Raw genomic sequence first — 17,405 nt, 5'->3', positions numbered from 1 at the left:
CCGGCGGCCGGCCGCCTCACGGCCGCGCCATGGCCCCGCGGGCTGCGGAGCGGGCTCGCGCGCGGCAGTGGGTCTTCCTCCGGCCCCGCTCGGCCCGACGCCGGCCGGCGCTCGCTGCCTACCTCAGGCCTCGGCCTGGCCCCGCCGCCCCGGGCCCATTGTTTTCCGCGCCGCCGTCGCCGCCATCTTAAAATTGTTTTCAGGGCTCTCGGAAGAGGGCGGGGCCCCGGCAGGCGACCCCGGCGTCACTGCTGATTAACAGGGACTGCGACCAATCAGAGGAGGAAGAGCAGGCCGCCCGAGGGGTGGGGGCAAGCACGCCGGAGGCGCAGAGGGGTTCCCGAGCAGCGCTTAAAAGGAACCCTCCAGTGAGTGGCGGGCCTCAGTCCTGGGCACCGAACCTAGTGGGACTGATCGGAGCCCGTCCTGAGCACCGCCCCCCGCAGGCGGGCCCTTCCGGGTCTGCGGTGGAGAGCCGGGCAGTCGACCCCGTGCAACTGGCCAGACCCAAACGCCGCCCGGCACCACAGGGCTTCATCATTCTCATTGGCAGCCGTTCTGAATTCGGCTTTGATAAACTCAGAAAGTAGCCACGCTTTTTCAGTATCAGCTGTTTTTCTTCGACCTCATTCCTTACATCTAGCTTCATAATTGGTCAGAATTGTCCACGAGTGACCTGGAAAAGGTTTCCTCTTGCACCATTCTGAATCGAGACTGTCGATTTCCACTTTACATAAAAATTTGAACAAGTTTCTCAAGTTCAGTTACTGCTTACCAAAAAATAAATAAATAAATAAAAATAAGAGCCCTAACGTATGTGAGGAGTGTGTGGAAGTCTAACCAGTCAAAAACGGAGCCTGGCCTACAGCCTTACATTTAAAAGGTAAGTGCTACGTAAAATCGTGTCAACACTCAACAAAATCCAACCAGAGGCAATCACGCGCTAGTATTATAGCTAGTAGGCAAAGCGGGTGGAAGCCTAGGAAAACAAACCTGGAGCAATGAGTTAGCAATAAAACTAGATAGCTTGTGGTGAACCAAGAGTTATTAGGAACCCTAATTGCTAAAAAAGTTGCAGGGAGGTTTGAGCCCCCAACAGCTCAAGCATTTGTTAAAGTAACTTTTTACAAGGGCCGACGAAAACATTTTATTTTAAAATCGGGGGAAAAAAGTCTTTATTCAAATAGTATTTTTTATACAAATGCAGTACAAAACAAAAAAGAAAATACAAGTGGCCCACCAAGGCGAACGTTTTGTGTAGGGCTTGCAAATGCCCTAAGGTGGTCCTGCTTTTTACCAGTCTTCAAACATAAATTTTACACCATTGAATTAAACGATTTCTTTCCTAATAGAAAATAGTAACTAGGAACACATTTTGTGTACTTCTCTTCAGTAAGCAATCCAAAAGTCTAATAACAGTACATTAAAAAGTTGCATCCTGGGCCTGCGAATTGGTTAAGAATTGGCTTGGGACAGCCAGCTCTGAGCAGCAGGACCCCGGTTGGGAGCCCATGTGGGCCAGTGAAGCTGCGCCCTCTGCAGCTAAGATGGTGAACAACAGCTCAACCTGGAGCTGGGCTGCCATAAGCTGCCAGTGAAGGACTGTAGGCTGCATGCAGCCCCTGCTGCAGTGGGAAGCCAACGTGAGCAGCTGGCAGCCGGCGTGAGTGACCATCCAGCGACTGCCTCACTTGGGAAGAGCGCAATGCTAATACCAACATGGGCCAGTGAAGCGACATCCTCCACAACTGAAGTGAAGAACAAAAGGACAGCAACTTATCTGTTCCCCTCCCTCAATTCCCCAATCTTAAAAAAATCTTTAAAAAAAGTTTCATGCTAACTTTCAAAACCTCCCTGAAATATGTAAAACATGAAGTCTGATTCTGAACAAAGATTTATTTTCTAACACAAATTTTAAAGTTCAACGGTTCCCACAAGTCTTAAAGAATATTATCCATAAATTACCCTCCCTTTCTGAGCTATTATCCCAATGACACAACAGAAACTACTGAACCCCAACCCAGAAGGAAAAGGAGGCAAAACCTACACTGAACTGATTGGATCCAGTCCACATGATGAGCTGGCTTTCCATATCAGAGTTCCACATCCTCAAATTCAACTAACCACCAAGGATCAAAAATATGGAAAACAAGTTATATTGTTGCTGACACCTGTTCCATGTAGTTAGGCCTAAGATGGTTGCTGGTCGCACCTGTACTGAACATATACAGACTTTTTTTGGTCTTATTCCCTAAACAAGAAACAACTATTTAAATAGCATTTACATTGTATTAGGCATTATAACCTAGAGATGATTTAAAGTATATAGGAGAATGTGTGTAGGTCATATGCAGGTATTACACAATTTTATAGAAGGGACTCGGGTATCCTTGGATTTTGCTATCTGTGGAGGTCCTGGAACCAATCCCCCTCAGATACCAAAGGATGACTGTAATTGTTCCACTGTCCATAATAGTTTCTGCAAGTTAAGTAAACTCTCATGTAGTGGCCAAATAAAGGAAGATTAACCCACTCTGAAACAGTAAAACATGCAAATTGAAGGTTACTATGAATAAGTTCAGTCAAAAGCAGATGCTTAACACAGGGCTTTAATGTAACACCATTTAATAACGTGACAATTTGAGAAAAGTAGCAAGTATTTTGTGGACAGGAGAAACTGAGGAACACATCTGATGGAGTGGGCATTTCACAACAGGACAGATAACCAGCATGTAAAATCAATGTAAGTGCCTTTTAAAGAGAGCTGAAAAGAGTTGCTGGTCATTCATTAATATGTCAGACATTTAATCAGGAGACTGTACCTTCAACAAAAAACAAAAAAGTGAACCAAGAAAAAACTTTTGTTTTTGACAAAATGCTAAATAACCCTGGACAGGAAAATGAACACTCCAGTGATTTACACTTGTCATTCCACAGCTCAGTTGGAAGAAATTGTTAAGTGTGGAAAATGAATTATCAACAGAGTGAAGAGGGATGATTTCTGGAAATGCAATGATCCCACACATTTGCTCCAAGGAGAAACCTGCAGACATATTTTCAGGTCTTGCTAAGTAACTGTTTATTTGCACTCAATACATTTGGGAAAGTCTGCTACATAGCTAAGGTCACTGTGACCAAAGAACAACAGATGAAAAGAAGAAAGTACTGAACAGCAAGAAAAACACATCCCACCCTCATAAGAATTTAAGTGAACCAGTAAAAAATTGAAGATAAACAAAATAAACAGATACAGCCTTCATCTTTTACAAATATACTTCCTCCCCAATATCTCCCCAATATAAACACTTTGTGGAGTGTTTATATATTCAGTGCAAGGAACAGTATCATCGGTACATTTGAAACACCTCTGAAGAAAGAATAAAGCTATAAAAGATCTAATTCTGAATATACTTTACACTACTGTGATGGGGGAGAAGCTCTGATAGCACCCATCTGCATTCCATATGAAAAAACAAACCTAACACCACTTTTTAAAAAATTCTACAAGCCACATACTAAAAAAAATTTTTTTTTTGAACTGGACTGTTCTGTCATGTAATTTAAGACACAACTGTCACATGAACTGCAAATGAAAAAAAAAAGTTTAGCAGCTACACAAATCAGGTAACTCATGCTCTATGTCAATCCTCCCATCAATACTTTTAGCCTGTGTTCAATTACAGTCAATTCTGAATTGGCCCTCCTCTGGATTAGACTTCTAAAGTCTTTACACAGAGTAAAAGAAATGGATAAAAGTGAAAGATTGTATTCTGTCCTGTACTTTGACCCTGGAAAGGTATGGGCCTGCTTAAAAAAGCAAGAAGAAACATACACGCAATCACAATAAAGCTGAACACTATGCAAAGCTTATAATCATTTTCAGCAATGGACTGCAAGCTGCGCCGTGAAGAAATGCGTAGTAGAGAAAGCTGGGATTTTGGGGGAAAAGGGAAGGAAAACAGTGTCAAAACAGTGGAAGATGTGATGAAAACATCTGCGTCTACTCTGGATCTCACATGTCCTGGTAGCAGTCCTTAAGAAGCCACCAGCTCGAGAAGGCCAGAGCCCAGACACTCCCAATGTGGAATATTAAGGCCCAAGTGCCATATTATGCCACCTCCTCCACTAACTGCAAAACTGTCTGGGAATTTGAGCTATTTCAAGGGCAATAAAACACACACACACTTAAGGTCTAACCAACATCAAGTGAAAAGTTTTCTTCTTTTTATGTCTATTTTTAATACAATTTAAACAGAACCTTTATATAAATTTGGGCTTCCATCCAATCCCTCTCCTCAATTTCCTTAGGAGGAATTGAGTCATGGAAGCAAGCAACACAAAATTATAACCACAAGTGACTGCACTTTAAACATGATTATCAATCTTAAGGGACAGAGACACTTGAATGTTTTCTAATACCAAACTTAAACGAAATGGGTTACAAAAACTGCAATTCATCCCCCTAGCATTTCTACAGGTTGGTGTTATTTCTGCAGGGACAGATTAATATATTAAATTAAGCCAAGATTTTGAAGGCTGGCAAAGTTCTATCACTCTACTTTAAAAAACAAATATGTTTAAAAACAAAACAAAACAAAACAATACAAGTTAGTTGCTTCATGTTACATTTCACAACCATTATGCTAAATGCTTTCTTTCTATAGAAACAGGGTCCTTTATGTCACAACTGCAATTATTTACTGCTAGATGTTTTAAATTACACGGGCTAGTGTTTGACTGGAACCTGTTGAAGGTGACGTCTGGAAGTTCTCTGAGTTTCAACCTAAGGTGTGTCAAGTCCTCTCCTAAGACCACACTTGCAGGGGAAGAGGGGGGAGGAGATCACAGATCAAGTTCTTAAGATAGTTTCACTCTCTTCGCGGTTTTCTGTTTCTTGGTGATCTGTTCAAAATTTCATCCTCCTGTTGGTTGAAAAAAACAAGAAATTCACTAGGATTAACATTAAAAGGAGCAGATACCATGCTTTCACATGTTATCTTGTTTAATCCTAAATAAGCCACTGGCCTGTGGGCACGAGCCTCATTTTAGGGCTGAGAAAGTTGGGTTTCATGGGGACTGAAAGACTATCCAAGCAGAGTCCCACGTTAACACTCAAGTCTACAAGCCCCCCCCTTTTTTTCTATTCTACACAGTGATTTCTTATTGTGGGAGGAAGCCTGGTGAATAAAAAAGCATGAGAGACTGGTCCCCACCTGAAAGAACTCTGCATTCTAGTTAAGACAGAATATATCCACTGAAAATATAAACAGCATTGACCTTTATCAATAGGAAGGTGGAGCTGTGGATGCTGTAAATGGACACTAGGTAGTTTGATTCTGGCAAGAATCAAAATAGAATGGAGCAGAGAAGTGCTTGGAAAAGGGACCTTGCTAGAAAAGGTGTAGACTACTTTTTTTCCCCTCACACCTCATATCCAATCCACCAGAAAATCCAGATCCAGAAGCCCAGAGTCCTCACACCCTCCTTGCCTATCACCCTGCTCAGAACCACCATGTCTAGCTTAGATTATGACAGCAGCCTCCTAATTAGTCTCCTTGATTCTCCCTGGTCTGTAGAAAACATAGCAGTTGGGAGTAATCAGACTGGGTCACCCCAAAACCTGCAATGACTACCCATTTCAGTAGGAGGGAAAGCCAAGCCCATGCAAAGCCTAGACCTAATTAGGTGAGGGCCTAACCTGGAGCCTTCCCCACCCCCGTTTTCTCCTCTTGCTCACACTATCAGCCTTACTGGCCTTCCCGACTACCACTTTAAGCCCTTGTACTGGCTGTCCTCTCTGACAGGAATGCTCTTCCCATGGACATCTCCATGGGAAAGTCCTTGATCTCTTTCAAGTCTTTGCTCAAATGTCACCTCTCCAATGAGTCCTACCACCTTAACACTGCAGCCTACCCCACCTCTAGCACTTCCAATACCTTTTCCTGGCCTACTTTTATTTTTCATGGCCCATGGCTTTTTAACATACTGCTTATTTACTTCCTTATGTCTACTGCTGTGTGTTTCCTCCCGCTAGAATTTAAGCTCCCCAAGGCAGGGTATCTTTGTCTTGTTTGCTGATGGTGCTTGCCACATAATGAGCACTCCACAAATATCTGTATTCTGAAAAAATGCATAAATCCATGAGCAACAGGGATAAAAATTTTAGAATGCAATGATTTGTGCAAGAAATACTTTTTAAGGGCAGTAAGGAGAGGTGGATGAAGAGACAGAACTGTAAAATAAAACAGTTGCCATCTGAAAGCACTTTATTAGTTTTCCCCATAATCTTCTCCTTATTCTAAAAATCATTTTCAGCACAGAAAAAAGCTTGTGAGATTTAGATGTAATGTGAAGTTATAATATGTTGACCTGTACTTCTAAGAATTTCACTTTTACAAAATTGGCTTTAACAGAATTTTTACAGCCACAGACATTAACAATTACTCTATGAAAATACTCCCTCTACTTAAATGTACCTTAAAATATAAAATGTACCCCCCTTCCTGTTACCTCTGCTTTAGGTTTCCTATCTTCCTCCTCTTGACTGACAGTGCCACCATCTTCTTCAGCATCACTTTTTTGTTTCTCTTCTAAGACAGAAGTCAAAGTAAAACAACTGAGTAAAACCTTCCACATGTTTTGAGTAATTAGACAATTACCATTAGAACACATCTAAAACAATCTTGATAATAACTTGCTTATAAGGGTTTGAAACAACATCTTAGGGTCTTGGCTTAAAGCAGGTATTTTGGGATCTACTTCTTACCAAGTTTCTCTTCCCCTTCTTCCTCCTCGTCTCCCTTGTCCTTTTCCTCATCCTTCTCCTCTTCTTCCTCCTTCACATCTGGCTGAGGAGCATCTGTCTTCTTGTACTCCACAGGACTGGACTGTTTCTGAAATATTTCCCACAGTGCAAGTTTTGTCCACAATTTTATGGAGTATGTTAGACAATGACTGAATGCCTACGAGCCACGTTCTATACCAGGCTGCATACTGGGGACAATTCACAGAAATGCGTAAGGTGGACTTCCTGCCCTGGGAGCTTTCTCTTGGGTGAGAGTTTGTGGGGTTCAGGATAGTACGAACCAAGGGGTCAGGCAGAAACATGCAGGTTTAAGTAGTCAAGGTGACTAAGGCACAGACTCGCAGAACAGTGGTGGGGGCTAAGGCTGGAAAAGGAATTTTGGGGATCAAGTTATAAAGCACCTTAAGTGCAAGGTGAAGCAAAATCATTTAGTAGAAGTAGAGTGCCTAAACAAAATTTTTTCTTTTCGACTGCATGTGACAAAGGCTGAACAAGAAAAACTAAACTAAGGCTGTATTACCCCCACATGTAATTTTTGGGGGAAAGGGTAGGGATGCTGAGGGAGGAGTGGGTAATAATTAGAAATCAAGATTGAATTAGAAAGTGTAGGAATAGAAACATCTATGCCAGAGGAAAAGCTGGTTTGTGGCCAGATGGCTGGTTTTATATCTAAGTGTTTTTCTGTTGTTTCCCTCCCTGCCCCAGAAAGTTGTTGCCAAATATTAAGGAGAGTAATACAGTGGCTTAAGTACTACTAGAAACAGAGGGCTACAAATCCTACTCCCATCTGGGCAGTCGATGGCCACTGAGAGTAGTGAATAAGGTTTCAGAAGCCAACTCCAAACGGGGCCCAGTCACTACTGAGCTGCTACAAAGAAAACCTCAGACAACAGATCATATTTTTTTTAACATCATACGAGTTCATTCTGAAAGTGACTCAAAACCAAACCAAACGTCATACCTTTCCAGAACAGCAGAAGAGGATAACGAGAAACACAGGCAGCGCTACTGTCAAAATGTAGACCACCCAGAGCCAGGGGCGCTCCTCGGCCGCCTCGAGCATCTGCCCCACTACACCTGGCTGAAAAACAAGACAGGAACAATCTTTAAGTTCTGGCTTTTGACACCAATACAGGCTGCACCGGCCAGCTGTTCAGATGGTGGCACGACTCAGGCTCTGCCTTTTGTTCAAAGGGTTCAAGCCAAGATGTTCATACAGCATAAAAAGGGGAGAAGAGAAAGTCTCTATTTTCCTGTTGTCCTCCTAATCAAGGTGATTTCCCTTTCATAGGTGTGAAAGCTGGCTTTTTTTTTTTTTTTAAAGATTTTTATTGGGGAATAGGGGGGATGGGAACAGTGCTGGGGAATTGGGGGAAGGGGAACAGACAAGTTGCTGTCTTTTTGTTCTTCAGTCTAGTTGTGGAGGACGTTGCTTCACTGGCCCAATTTGGCACCATCATTGCGCTCTTCCCGGGCGAGGCAGATCCGTCGCCGGCTTCTGGACGGACGCTCACTGCGGCTGCTGGCCGCTCACGCTGGCTGCTGGCTACACACGGTAGCCCATGGCAACCCACTGCAGCAGGGGCTGCAGCCTACGCCGTCGCCGGTGACTCACGGCAGCCCAGCTCCAGGTCGAGCTGTTGTTCAGCATCTTAGCTGTAGAGGGCAGTGTCACTGGCCCTCATATGTGGGATCCGAACCGGGGCCCTCTGGCGTCCCAAGCCAGTTCTTAACCATCGCGCCCCTCGGCCGGCCCTGAAAGCTGGCTTCTTAATCACCAGCAAAAGGCTCCCTTAATTTCAGGGAACCGTGAATGAAGAATTTTTTTATTTTAATGTCTCTAGGTCTTTAATTCACAGCTAGTCATATGACCAACTGTTTGAAAACTCTGCATAGTGGGTAAACCAAGATTCAACACTTAAAAGAGTGCATTAAGGCTGGGCAAGTGGCTCAGTTGGTTAAGAGTTGGTTTAAGAGCGTGAGCTCTGAGCAACAGGGCCACCGGTTTGATTTCGACATGGGCCAGTGACACTGTACCCGAGCTGAGCTGCCAACAGGTGGCAGGATGGCTCAGCTGGTATAACAAAAAGATTGCCTGTTCGATGGTGGGCTATGCCTACCCACAAGTAAGACTGAACTTGGCACCTTGAGCTGAGCTGCCGCCCAGATGACTCAGTGGATAGAGGGTGCGCTCTTAACAACAAGGCTGCCGGGGTTCGACTCCCGCATGGGATGGTGGCTATGCCCACCCGCAACTAAGACTGAACACAGCACTTTGAGCTTAGAGGCCATGAGCTGCTGACGGGAAACCAGATGGCGACTGGCGCCCTCCACAACGAAGACTGAAGAACAACTTGGCTGGTCCCCTTTCCCAATTCCCCAACAATGTTCCCCTCCCCCAATTCCCCAATAAAATCTTTAAAAAAAAAAAGTGCATTAAAATATACTCTGAATGGCAAATTTTGTTAAATATATTTTAACACAATAATAGTAATAAAAATACTCTACATGTAACACAAATAGATTCTAAAGCCACTGCATTAAAGTAATGCAATCATATCCAAAAACCCAGAATTTTGTCTTTAGCAACCCAATTATTTTGTCTTTAGCAGCCATAAGATTATTTTTTATGCCAATACACCCAAATAAGGGAAAAGACAAAACCCAGAAGATAGGTTTACATAAAAGTAGCAATTAGTTACCTGTAATTACAGGTATAAATGCACAAGAAACAGTGAGCACAAACCTCGGCAGCCCCATCGGCAGCTTTCTTCAGACCCCATCCATCACGGGCCCAATCATCAACTACTCTTCGATCGCCACAAATAATAAAGTTGTCAAAAAAAATGTCTGAGGTCATGGACCACAGTTCCAAACCAACAGCACTAAAAGGAGTCATTTTGAAAGGTTCCACATCTTCAAAGAAATCTGGATTTGGTATTTTCCGGGGCTTCCAGATTCCCTAGACAAAAATATTTTAAAAAATCATTTCAAGTAATGATCAATACAACTTATGGTGAACCTAAATAAGAATTAAGATAAATTCTGCATGATAAATGAAGATAAGTGCTGACTTTGTGAAACCTAATTAAGTAACAGGAAGAAAACAATAAATGCTAATGTTTAAGCCACACACTCGGCCTCTAAGATGTCTGGATTCCAAATGCTTTCAATTTCTAGTATTATCCATGACCTTGATTCAAATCAACACCTCACTCTGCCTTGCACATTCCAACAGCCTCAAGTCTTATCAACTATTGTAGTTTGCTAGTTAAGAGCGGGAGCATATGTTGGTACAGGCTTCTTTAGTGGTGATTTAAAATATACATGATCTTCAACCAGCAATTTCACCTCTAGATAACTACCTAGAGAAATGGTCACCACATACACCCAGACATGCACAAGGATGACGACTGCACCAAGGACTCAATAAGCAAAAAATGGCAACCCACGTAAATGGCCATCAACAGAAGAGCCAAAGGGCAGTGTTTTTTAAGGGCAGTTTTTAACTAATCTTACTGTTTGACCACACAATAAAAAATACATTTTAAAACAGAAAAGTATACACATTGCACACACAGACACAGACCTAAACCTTACATTTTGAAGTGCAATAAAGTGGAAATTAATGATTATAAATCATTTGATTAGGATAGGAACAGAAGCAAAGCCAGGGTCCGAGTAATTACATGTCCATAGTAAACATGAAGCTTTATAACATCACTACTTGTATTCTTATCATCTCATTTGAACCTCACAGTCTTTTTCCAGTTCAAGATAACGAGGTCAAGCAACGAGCTGATTTGTGGTTGGGAAACCAACTCCCATCACAGTCCCCTCTGCACCCCATCACACAGATTGCCAATTTGCATCTTGTGGCTACAGCACTGCACCACACGATAGCAGGGTGCCCAAACTGCAAGTCTGCCATTTTTTTCCTGTTTTTAAACATAAGTTACAAAGTAATTACGAAAGCTCTTCTTTCCAGTTTCTAGGTTTATCTTTTCAACATTGAACACATTAATTTATAAAGTTTACTTTGTAATTCAATAGCTTGAAAATAGTGATCAACCTGGCAGCCTCACTACAGAGAAAACCTCTATTTGAACACAAGCATATCTATGAAGCACAGCCAGGGCACGCACCTGGTAGTTAGGATTGTCAATCATGGGGGGCTTCCATTTGCCCTTATAATTAGGGTTGTCAATCATAGGTCGCTGCCAGACACCACACCCAGCGGCCGACTCACACTTAGGATTGGCAATCTGAGGGGCCTCCCATTCTCCATCCATATCTTCATCCCTGCAGAAAAATAAACTAATTAAAAACGGGTTCTGTGATGCAGGATTGTGAACTACCGTCCCTGGGCTCCCTCGAAGGCCTGTAGGAATACTTTCAGCTATGAGCATCGTCTCATTTCTGCATTTCTAGTAACAAGGAGTTTTTACAACATTAAGAGATATGAAAATATAATTAAATCTGTTGAGCTCTACACTTAAGTCTGGGCACTTGGCTGTACTGAAGTATAAACTTTGACTTCCATAAAGGAGCATGTCATTTAAACAGCTGGCTAAAGCACTCACCAATCCTCTGGCTTCTCTGCATCTGGGTCAGCTACATATTCGGGCTCATCATCCAACCAGCCACCAGGCTTGGTGGCTTCCTCATCGGGAATCTTAGCAGGGGCATCTTCATCCCTTAAACACACAAGAAAAAGCCAGTTAATGACAACACTGGCCAGAGAATCACAGTGTGGTACCAACAGGGCAACCTAAAAATATTTAGGTCTTAATTTCAAAACTTAAAATTCTTGGGCTGGCCGAGTGGCTCAGTTGGTTAAGAGCGTGAGCTCTGAGCAACAGGGTCACTGGTTTGATTCCCACATGGGCCAGTGAGCTGCGCACGAGCTGAGCTGCCAACAGGTGGCAGGATGGCTCAGCTAGTGAGAGCTCGTGCTCCTAACAACAAGGTTGCTGGTTCAACTCCCGCATGGGATGGTGGGCTATGCCCACCACAACTAAGATTGAACACAGCACCTTGATCTGAGCTGCCCTGAGGTGCCGACAGGTGGCCAGATAGCGACTGGACTTGGAGCTGAGCTAGCTGCGCCCTCCACAACTAAGATTGAAAGACAACAACTTGGCTGTTCCCCTTCCCCAATTCCTCAATAAAATCTTTAAAAAAATACAAAAAAAACCCCACCATAGCCAATAAGGGGAAACAACCTAAATGCTAATCAACTAAGAGATGGATAAATAAAACTGGTATTATCCACACAATGGACTATTCAGTCATAAAAAGGAATGAAGCACTGACACATGCTCCAACATGGATAAACCCTGGCAACACTACGCTAAGTAAAAGAAGCCAGACACAAAAGGTCTCATGTCAGTCTACGTCCAGAATGTGTAAATTCATAGCCAGAAAGTAGGGAATGTAGAAGTAGAGAGTAACTTCTTAATGGGAATGGCTTTCTTTTTGGGTGATAAAAATGTTCCGGAATTAGACAGTGGTGATGGTTGCACAACATTGTTAAGTATACTAAGCCCCTAAACTGTACAACTTAAAGGGGTAGATTTTAGTATGTGAATTATAACTCAACTGGTTACTTCCAAAAGAAGAGCATAACAAGAAGTACCTACTTTCAAAGTTTCGGGCAGCTGCTGCAAGGTGGTGCCAATTTAGTTGAAAAGCAAGGACATCATCTATCCTTGGTCAGGATTATGCTTATTTTTTGAACTATGCTACTTTAATTGTGTGAGAGCTTGAACTTGTATAACATTCAGCTGACCCTTTTAAGTGCAACATTCACACCCTCGCCCTCAAAATAAAACAGCTAGTTAAGGAATACAATACTGGAACAACAAGGCTGAATCCAAAACTAACCAAATACACAATTAAGCTTGGCATTTACACTAGATGTAGCAGAAAAGTTCAGGTACCCATATCTTAATTTTAAGGGAGGAAAAACATCCATTAGAATTTCTTTCCCAAGATTAAGAGAGACCTTTACAAATGAAAATTTGCTTTATTATTTGCTTGTTCACTTTCTGGCATTTCCCAAAGTCACTGTATTGCGTTCACACATGGCCATATACAAGAGCACCACCCGCCAAGTTCTCATTTACCATCACTCCCCAGTCTGTCCTCTACATAAAAGGCCACATGTACCCCACTTCTCTCATATGTTTCAAGCTCACTCCCGCTCTCCTCTGCTTTTGCACCTCATGTTCTTCTTCAACCAGGAACACCATTTCCCATCTTTATCACTTAGTTAATTCTTGCCTACTTCCTAGTCTCAATTTGACTGGCCCTGCTCTGAGAAAACATCCCTGGATTTGGTACACCTGGTGTCCTGGTCACCAAGTACCACCTACTATTAGACCACTCACATATGCATGCCAACTTCATTTATCTGCCTCACAACTGAACTGGGTGCTGTGTGGGCAGCTGGGGTCCTGTGGCTTTAGATTCCACTGCCCAGCACAGAGCAGGGATCTCTTGAGTTTTGTTTAAATAGGAAGAAGATTGTTTTTCAAATTAAAATTTAAAACTTCAGGACACCAGCTTCAATGTGAATTCATAGAAGCACTAGAAAAAGGCCAGGCCAAGAGACCTGAGGTTCTGCCACAAAACAACCATGTCAGCACAGGCAAACTCATCAATTTCAGTATTTTGTTGACTGTAAAATGGTGTGAGGCAATACAGGTTATCAGTATGGCCCCCTTTCAGCTACGGTGGTCTACATTTTTCCTACCATTTAGACCAACTGCATCATAGATCATTGAAATCATCAGATCTCAACCAACATTCAATTGTTCAAGCCACATGGAATACACGAAACGCTCCGTTGCACTCAAAGACTCACCAGTCATCTGGTTTGACAGCATCAGGATCTGGTATTTTTGGTCTTTCATCCCAATCCTCAGGCTTCCGGTCTTCTGGGTCCTCAATTTCACGTGAAGGATTTACAGGAGGAGTCATGTCATTTAGTAGATTTCCACTGTTCACAAGAGATTGGTCCACTAATATTTCAAAGCTATTATCTGGATTCAAGACTGAAAAAAAATTAAATGCAACTTTGAAGAGTTAACTAATTACTCATTCCAAGCTCTCCTTACAACACAAAAGATCACATTTCTAACAGAAGTGGGAAGCGTGGAGTAAAGACCTCAGGCAACAGAATCAGAACGGTTCTTGGGGCCTTAGGCATGTTAACCCTCTTTTCCTTATCTGTAAATCCTACAAGCTAGGTCCTCAGATCTTTAGGAATTAAAACAGATGATAAAATGTAAAACACCAAAAGACTTCATTTAAGAATATTAAAAACATCAAAAAAACCAAAGGTACATAAAACTAATGCAATATTGGCCTGACATAAATGGTTACATACCAGTCAACAGGCAAATAAATTTATTTATTATAAACATCCCAGCGAAAAGGTCCATTTCCTCGTTTTTTTGAGTTGGTATTACCACCATCTATGTCACCAAAATTTCAAATTGCACTAAACTTTTTATTTATTAAACCACATGTCTACCCATGGTTGTATTTTTGAAGTCCAATGGAGAATGAAAAAACACAATTTTAAATCCATCAAGGTATCTTAAGTGTGACTTATGCTAAAGTCTGGATCCCACACCTAAATGTCTAACTGGCAACTGACTGGGTCACAGCACTGCTAGATACTATGCAAGACAATGGAGTACATACTATGCCGCCGTTACCAATGATGATGAAGGTAGCAATGTTATCAATATGTATTCTCATGGAAAGATTCCCACACTTGTAAAGTTAAGAGAGCAAGTGAAATATAGGCTATTTAACTTTCAATAAAAAATTACATGTGTTTATACACGTACACGTGTTTATTCACAAAAGGCCAAATACATATCACAATGTTAGTATTTCAGGTAATTCTGAATGTCTTCTTTATATTTATTTCTATCTTCTGAATTTACATACTGAATATGTATTACTTTGTTATAAAGAAAAAAGGTTATTGTATTGTTTTGGTTTTTTTTAGCTGAGCCATCCTGCCACCTGTTGGCAGCTCAGCGGCAGCTTGGCTCGGGCTGTGAATGGAACTTCTGACCCTGTTGCTCAGAGCTCGCTCAAGAGTTCTTGAGCGAGCTCTTAACCAACTGAGCCACTCGGTCAGCCTATTGTATTCTTTAAGAGGCATGTCTGTGTGATCTCAAAGCAGCAGAAAAACCTCCATTAAAAAAAAAAAAATCCATTCCAATGTCTAAATGATTAAACTCAATTGTCCAGATGTTGGAGCATCCAAGCAAACTTCATCTAGAAGATAATTTGAAAATACTGTATATATTTCTACTGTATGTCCTATAACTTAAAATTTTATCAACAAGAAAATAAACAAAGTGTGGAAATGAGGGCATCAGCAAAGAAGCTCTTTATGGGACACAAAGTTGCCTCAAACCCCAACTCTCAATTCAAACTGAAGAGAAGCTTCTTTTCATGCTGAGAAATTAAGCTCATTTCACTACTAAGATATTAAGTCAACAGAGACTCTGACTTGCTGGCTTGGGTCTTCTTCAGGTGTGCAATCTTAACGAATGATAAATCTGTAGGGCCATAAACCTCCCCAAATTATTGGTTTTCCTTACTTAAAGTATAAAGATGTGTTTTCTTATCAGTAAAATAGGTCTTCAGATCTGCATCTGGCCTTTTAGCGTGCTTTTCTTCATATACGCCCGTTTTGGGGTTTTTGTGGCGGAAGATGAAGTGCAACTTATAGTCCTCTCCACATTTATCTGGACCAAACATGATCGTATAAGGCGTCTTGTCATGGAACTGGTCCTTCAGAAACAAAAACAGATTATTTTAAGTAAATCAGAGTGTTCAAATAACTTTTCAAAAGTATGTTGTGTCCTCTTATAAAATTCCAAATAAATTAGTATCACATTAAAGGGAAAGGCTGATTTGTGTACAAGATTAATCTAAATACCAGTGAAAAGGAATAATCAGAAATTACCAGGAAATTTTACATGAGAAAAGTTAACATATATATCTAGATAGCTACTGCTTCTTTCATAAAACAAAGAAATACATTTGCTACAACTACCAATTACACAGAACAGAAACCAGGGATAAGACACAACAGCTCTGAAATTCACATTTCAGATAAAAAGCACAGAAATGTCAAAGTCAACATTTCCTACCATCTAAAATATTTCAACAGAAGAGGCCTTTATTTTCACAGGTCTTACAAATTTTCTTTTCGTTTCTCTAAGAGTCTTAAAAAGTAATTTTGGGTGGCCACATAAAGAAATAGGAAGTACCCACCAGGTTGAGTTCTGGGGTTTTGGAAAGCAGTTTCACATACGCACCACCACATTCTATTCCATTTTGGAAATTAACCTCATACCTAATTTCAGAGAGAAAATAGAAAACCATATGGCACTTTGAAAGATCAAATTTCTTATTTATTTCCCCTTTCCCCATCTTTGTCACAGGTTTTATCAAAGATCATATGTTTATCCTTAGGAAAGACTCCATCTTCTATTGCTTTTGAATGGCTATTGCTTTTAAATGGCTTCCCAATCCCCCACACACACAAAAAAATAAGTAAAATAAAATGAAAGCTTAATGCAGATTTTCAGCAAGTACTTTTTGCAAAATCCAGTTCATATGTTATCAGGAGGAAGAATATCCAGTTTCTTTCAAAATAATTTACCGGGCAGGAAAAAAATATTAGATTACAGGATGCTTAAATACACTGAAAAAATCCCTATTACATATTTCTCATAATTTTCTTATGTAGATTAATAGTTTGATAATGTCTTCTGAGATCACCCTTCCTAGAAAGCTTCTATCGAAGACGAATTTCACTTACTGAACAATGAGAGGCTTGGTATCAAACAGGAAGGGCTTGTTCAGTTTAGCGGAGATGGCATGATGCTTGGCCCGAGACATCAATACAAGTCCTTTATCACCTGGAAGCTTAGTGTCCTTCATTTCATCTACCTCCCATTTTCCTATAAGACAAACACAAAAAGGTCCACTCCTGAACTATACCGTTGAAGATTCTTTAAATGGTAAAAAACAAAACTCCAAGTTGTGCAAGCATATCATACTGACATATTTTAACACATGCCATGTACCTATGAGAGCTGGCCTAGTAATATTAAACACACATAATTTGACAAATATTAGGATATGGTTTTTAAAAACCTGTAGCATATTTATTTTACCAATGCCTAGGAAAGACCTTCCACTTTCAATATGCAACAGCACAGGTGATAAATTATGTGTCCGTTTTATGGTGTAAAAAAGACAGGTCTAACCCTATAAAATATAATGGAATACAAGAAAGGTAGCAAAACTTCTAAGGAAAAATCTTAAAATGTATACATACTCCTTTTAAACTAGTCTTAAGAGATACCACGGAGGGGCAGCCAGTTGGCTCAGTTGGTGAGAGCGCAGTGCTCATAACACCAAGGTTGCCAGTTTGATCCCCATATGGGCCACTGAGTTGCGCCCTTTACAACTAGATTGAAACAACTACTTGACTTGGAGCTGATGGGTCCTGGAAAAACATACTGTTCCTCAATAAAAATTAGAAAAAAAAAAAAAA

The 17,405-nt window shown here is 41.2% G+C and overlaps 1 protein-coding gene across 1 annotated transcript in view; it reads right to left on the bottom strand.

The window, feature by feature from the left end:
- Window positions 1–2,591: 2,591 nt before the first annotated feature.
- The window catches only part of CANX (calnexin), a 26,899-nt gene continuing 12,085 nt past the window's right edge, over window positions 2,592–17,405 (bottom strand). Inside the window, exons 3-13 of the mRNA XM_019661426.1 lie at window positions 16,665–16,806; window positions 16,115–16,196; window positions 15,436–15,628; window positions 13,674–13,863; window positions 11,389–11,502; window positions 10,951–11,107; window positions 9,552–9,767; window positions 7,767–7,886; window positions 6,767–6,893; window positions 6,511–6,590; window positions 2,592–4,922 (exon numbers count right to left, since the gene is read on the bottom strand). Of these exons, the coding sequence (XP_019516971.1) occupies window positions 4,869–4,922; window positions 6,511–6,590; window positions 6,767–6,893; window positions 7,767–7,886; window positions 9,552–9,767; window positions 10,951–11,107; window positions 11,389–11,502; window positions 13,674–13,863; window positions 15,436–15,628; window positions 16,115–16,196; window positions 16,665–16,806 (1,475 nt within the window). The 3' untranslated portion in view covers window positions 2,592–4,868. The remainder of the gene's footprint in view (window positions 4,923–6,510; window positions 6,591–6,766; window positions 6,894–7,766; window positions 7,887–9,551; window positions 9,768–10,950; window positions 11,108–11,388; window positions 11,503–13,673; window positions 13,864–15,435; window positions 15,629–16,114; window positions 16,197–16,664; window positions 16,807–17,405) is intronic.

The sequence above is a fragment of the Hipposideros armiger genome, unplaced genomic scaffold, assembly GCF_001890085.2.
Source record: "Hipposideros armiger isolate ML-2016 unplaced genomic scaffold, ASM189008v1 scaffold_347, whole genome shotgun sequence".
Taxonomy (NCBI): Eukaryota; Metazoa; Chordata; class Mammalia; order Chiroptera; family Hipposideridae; genus Hipposideros; species Hipposideros armiger.
This window is presented reverse-complemented; position numbering and strand designations above follow the sequence as displayed.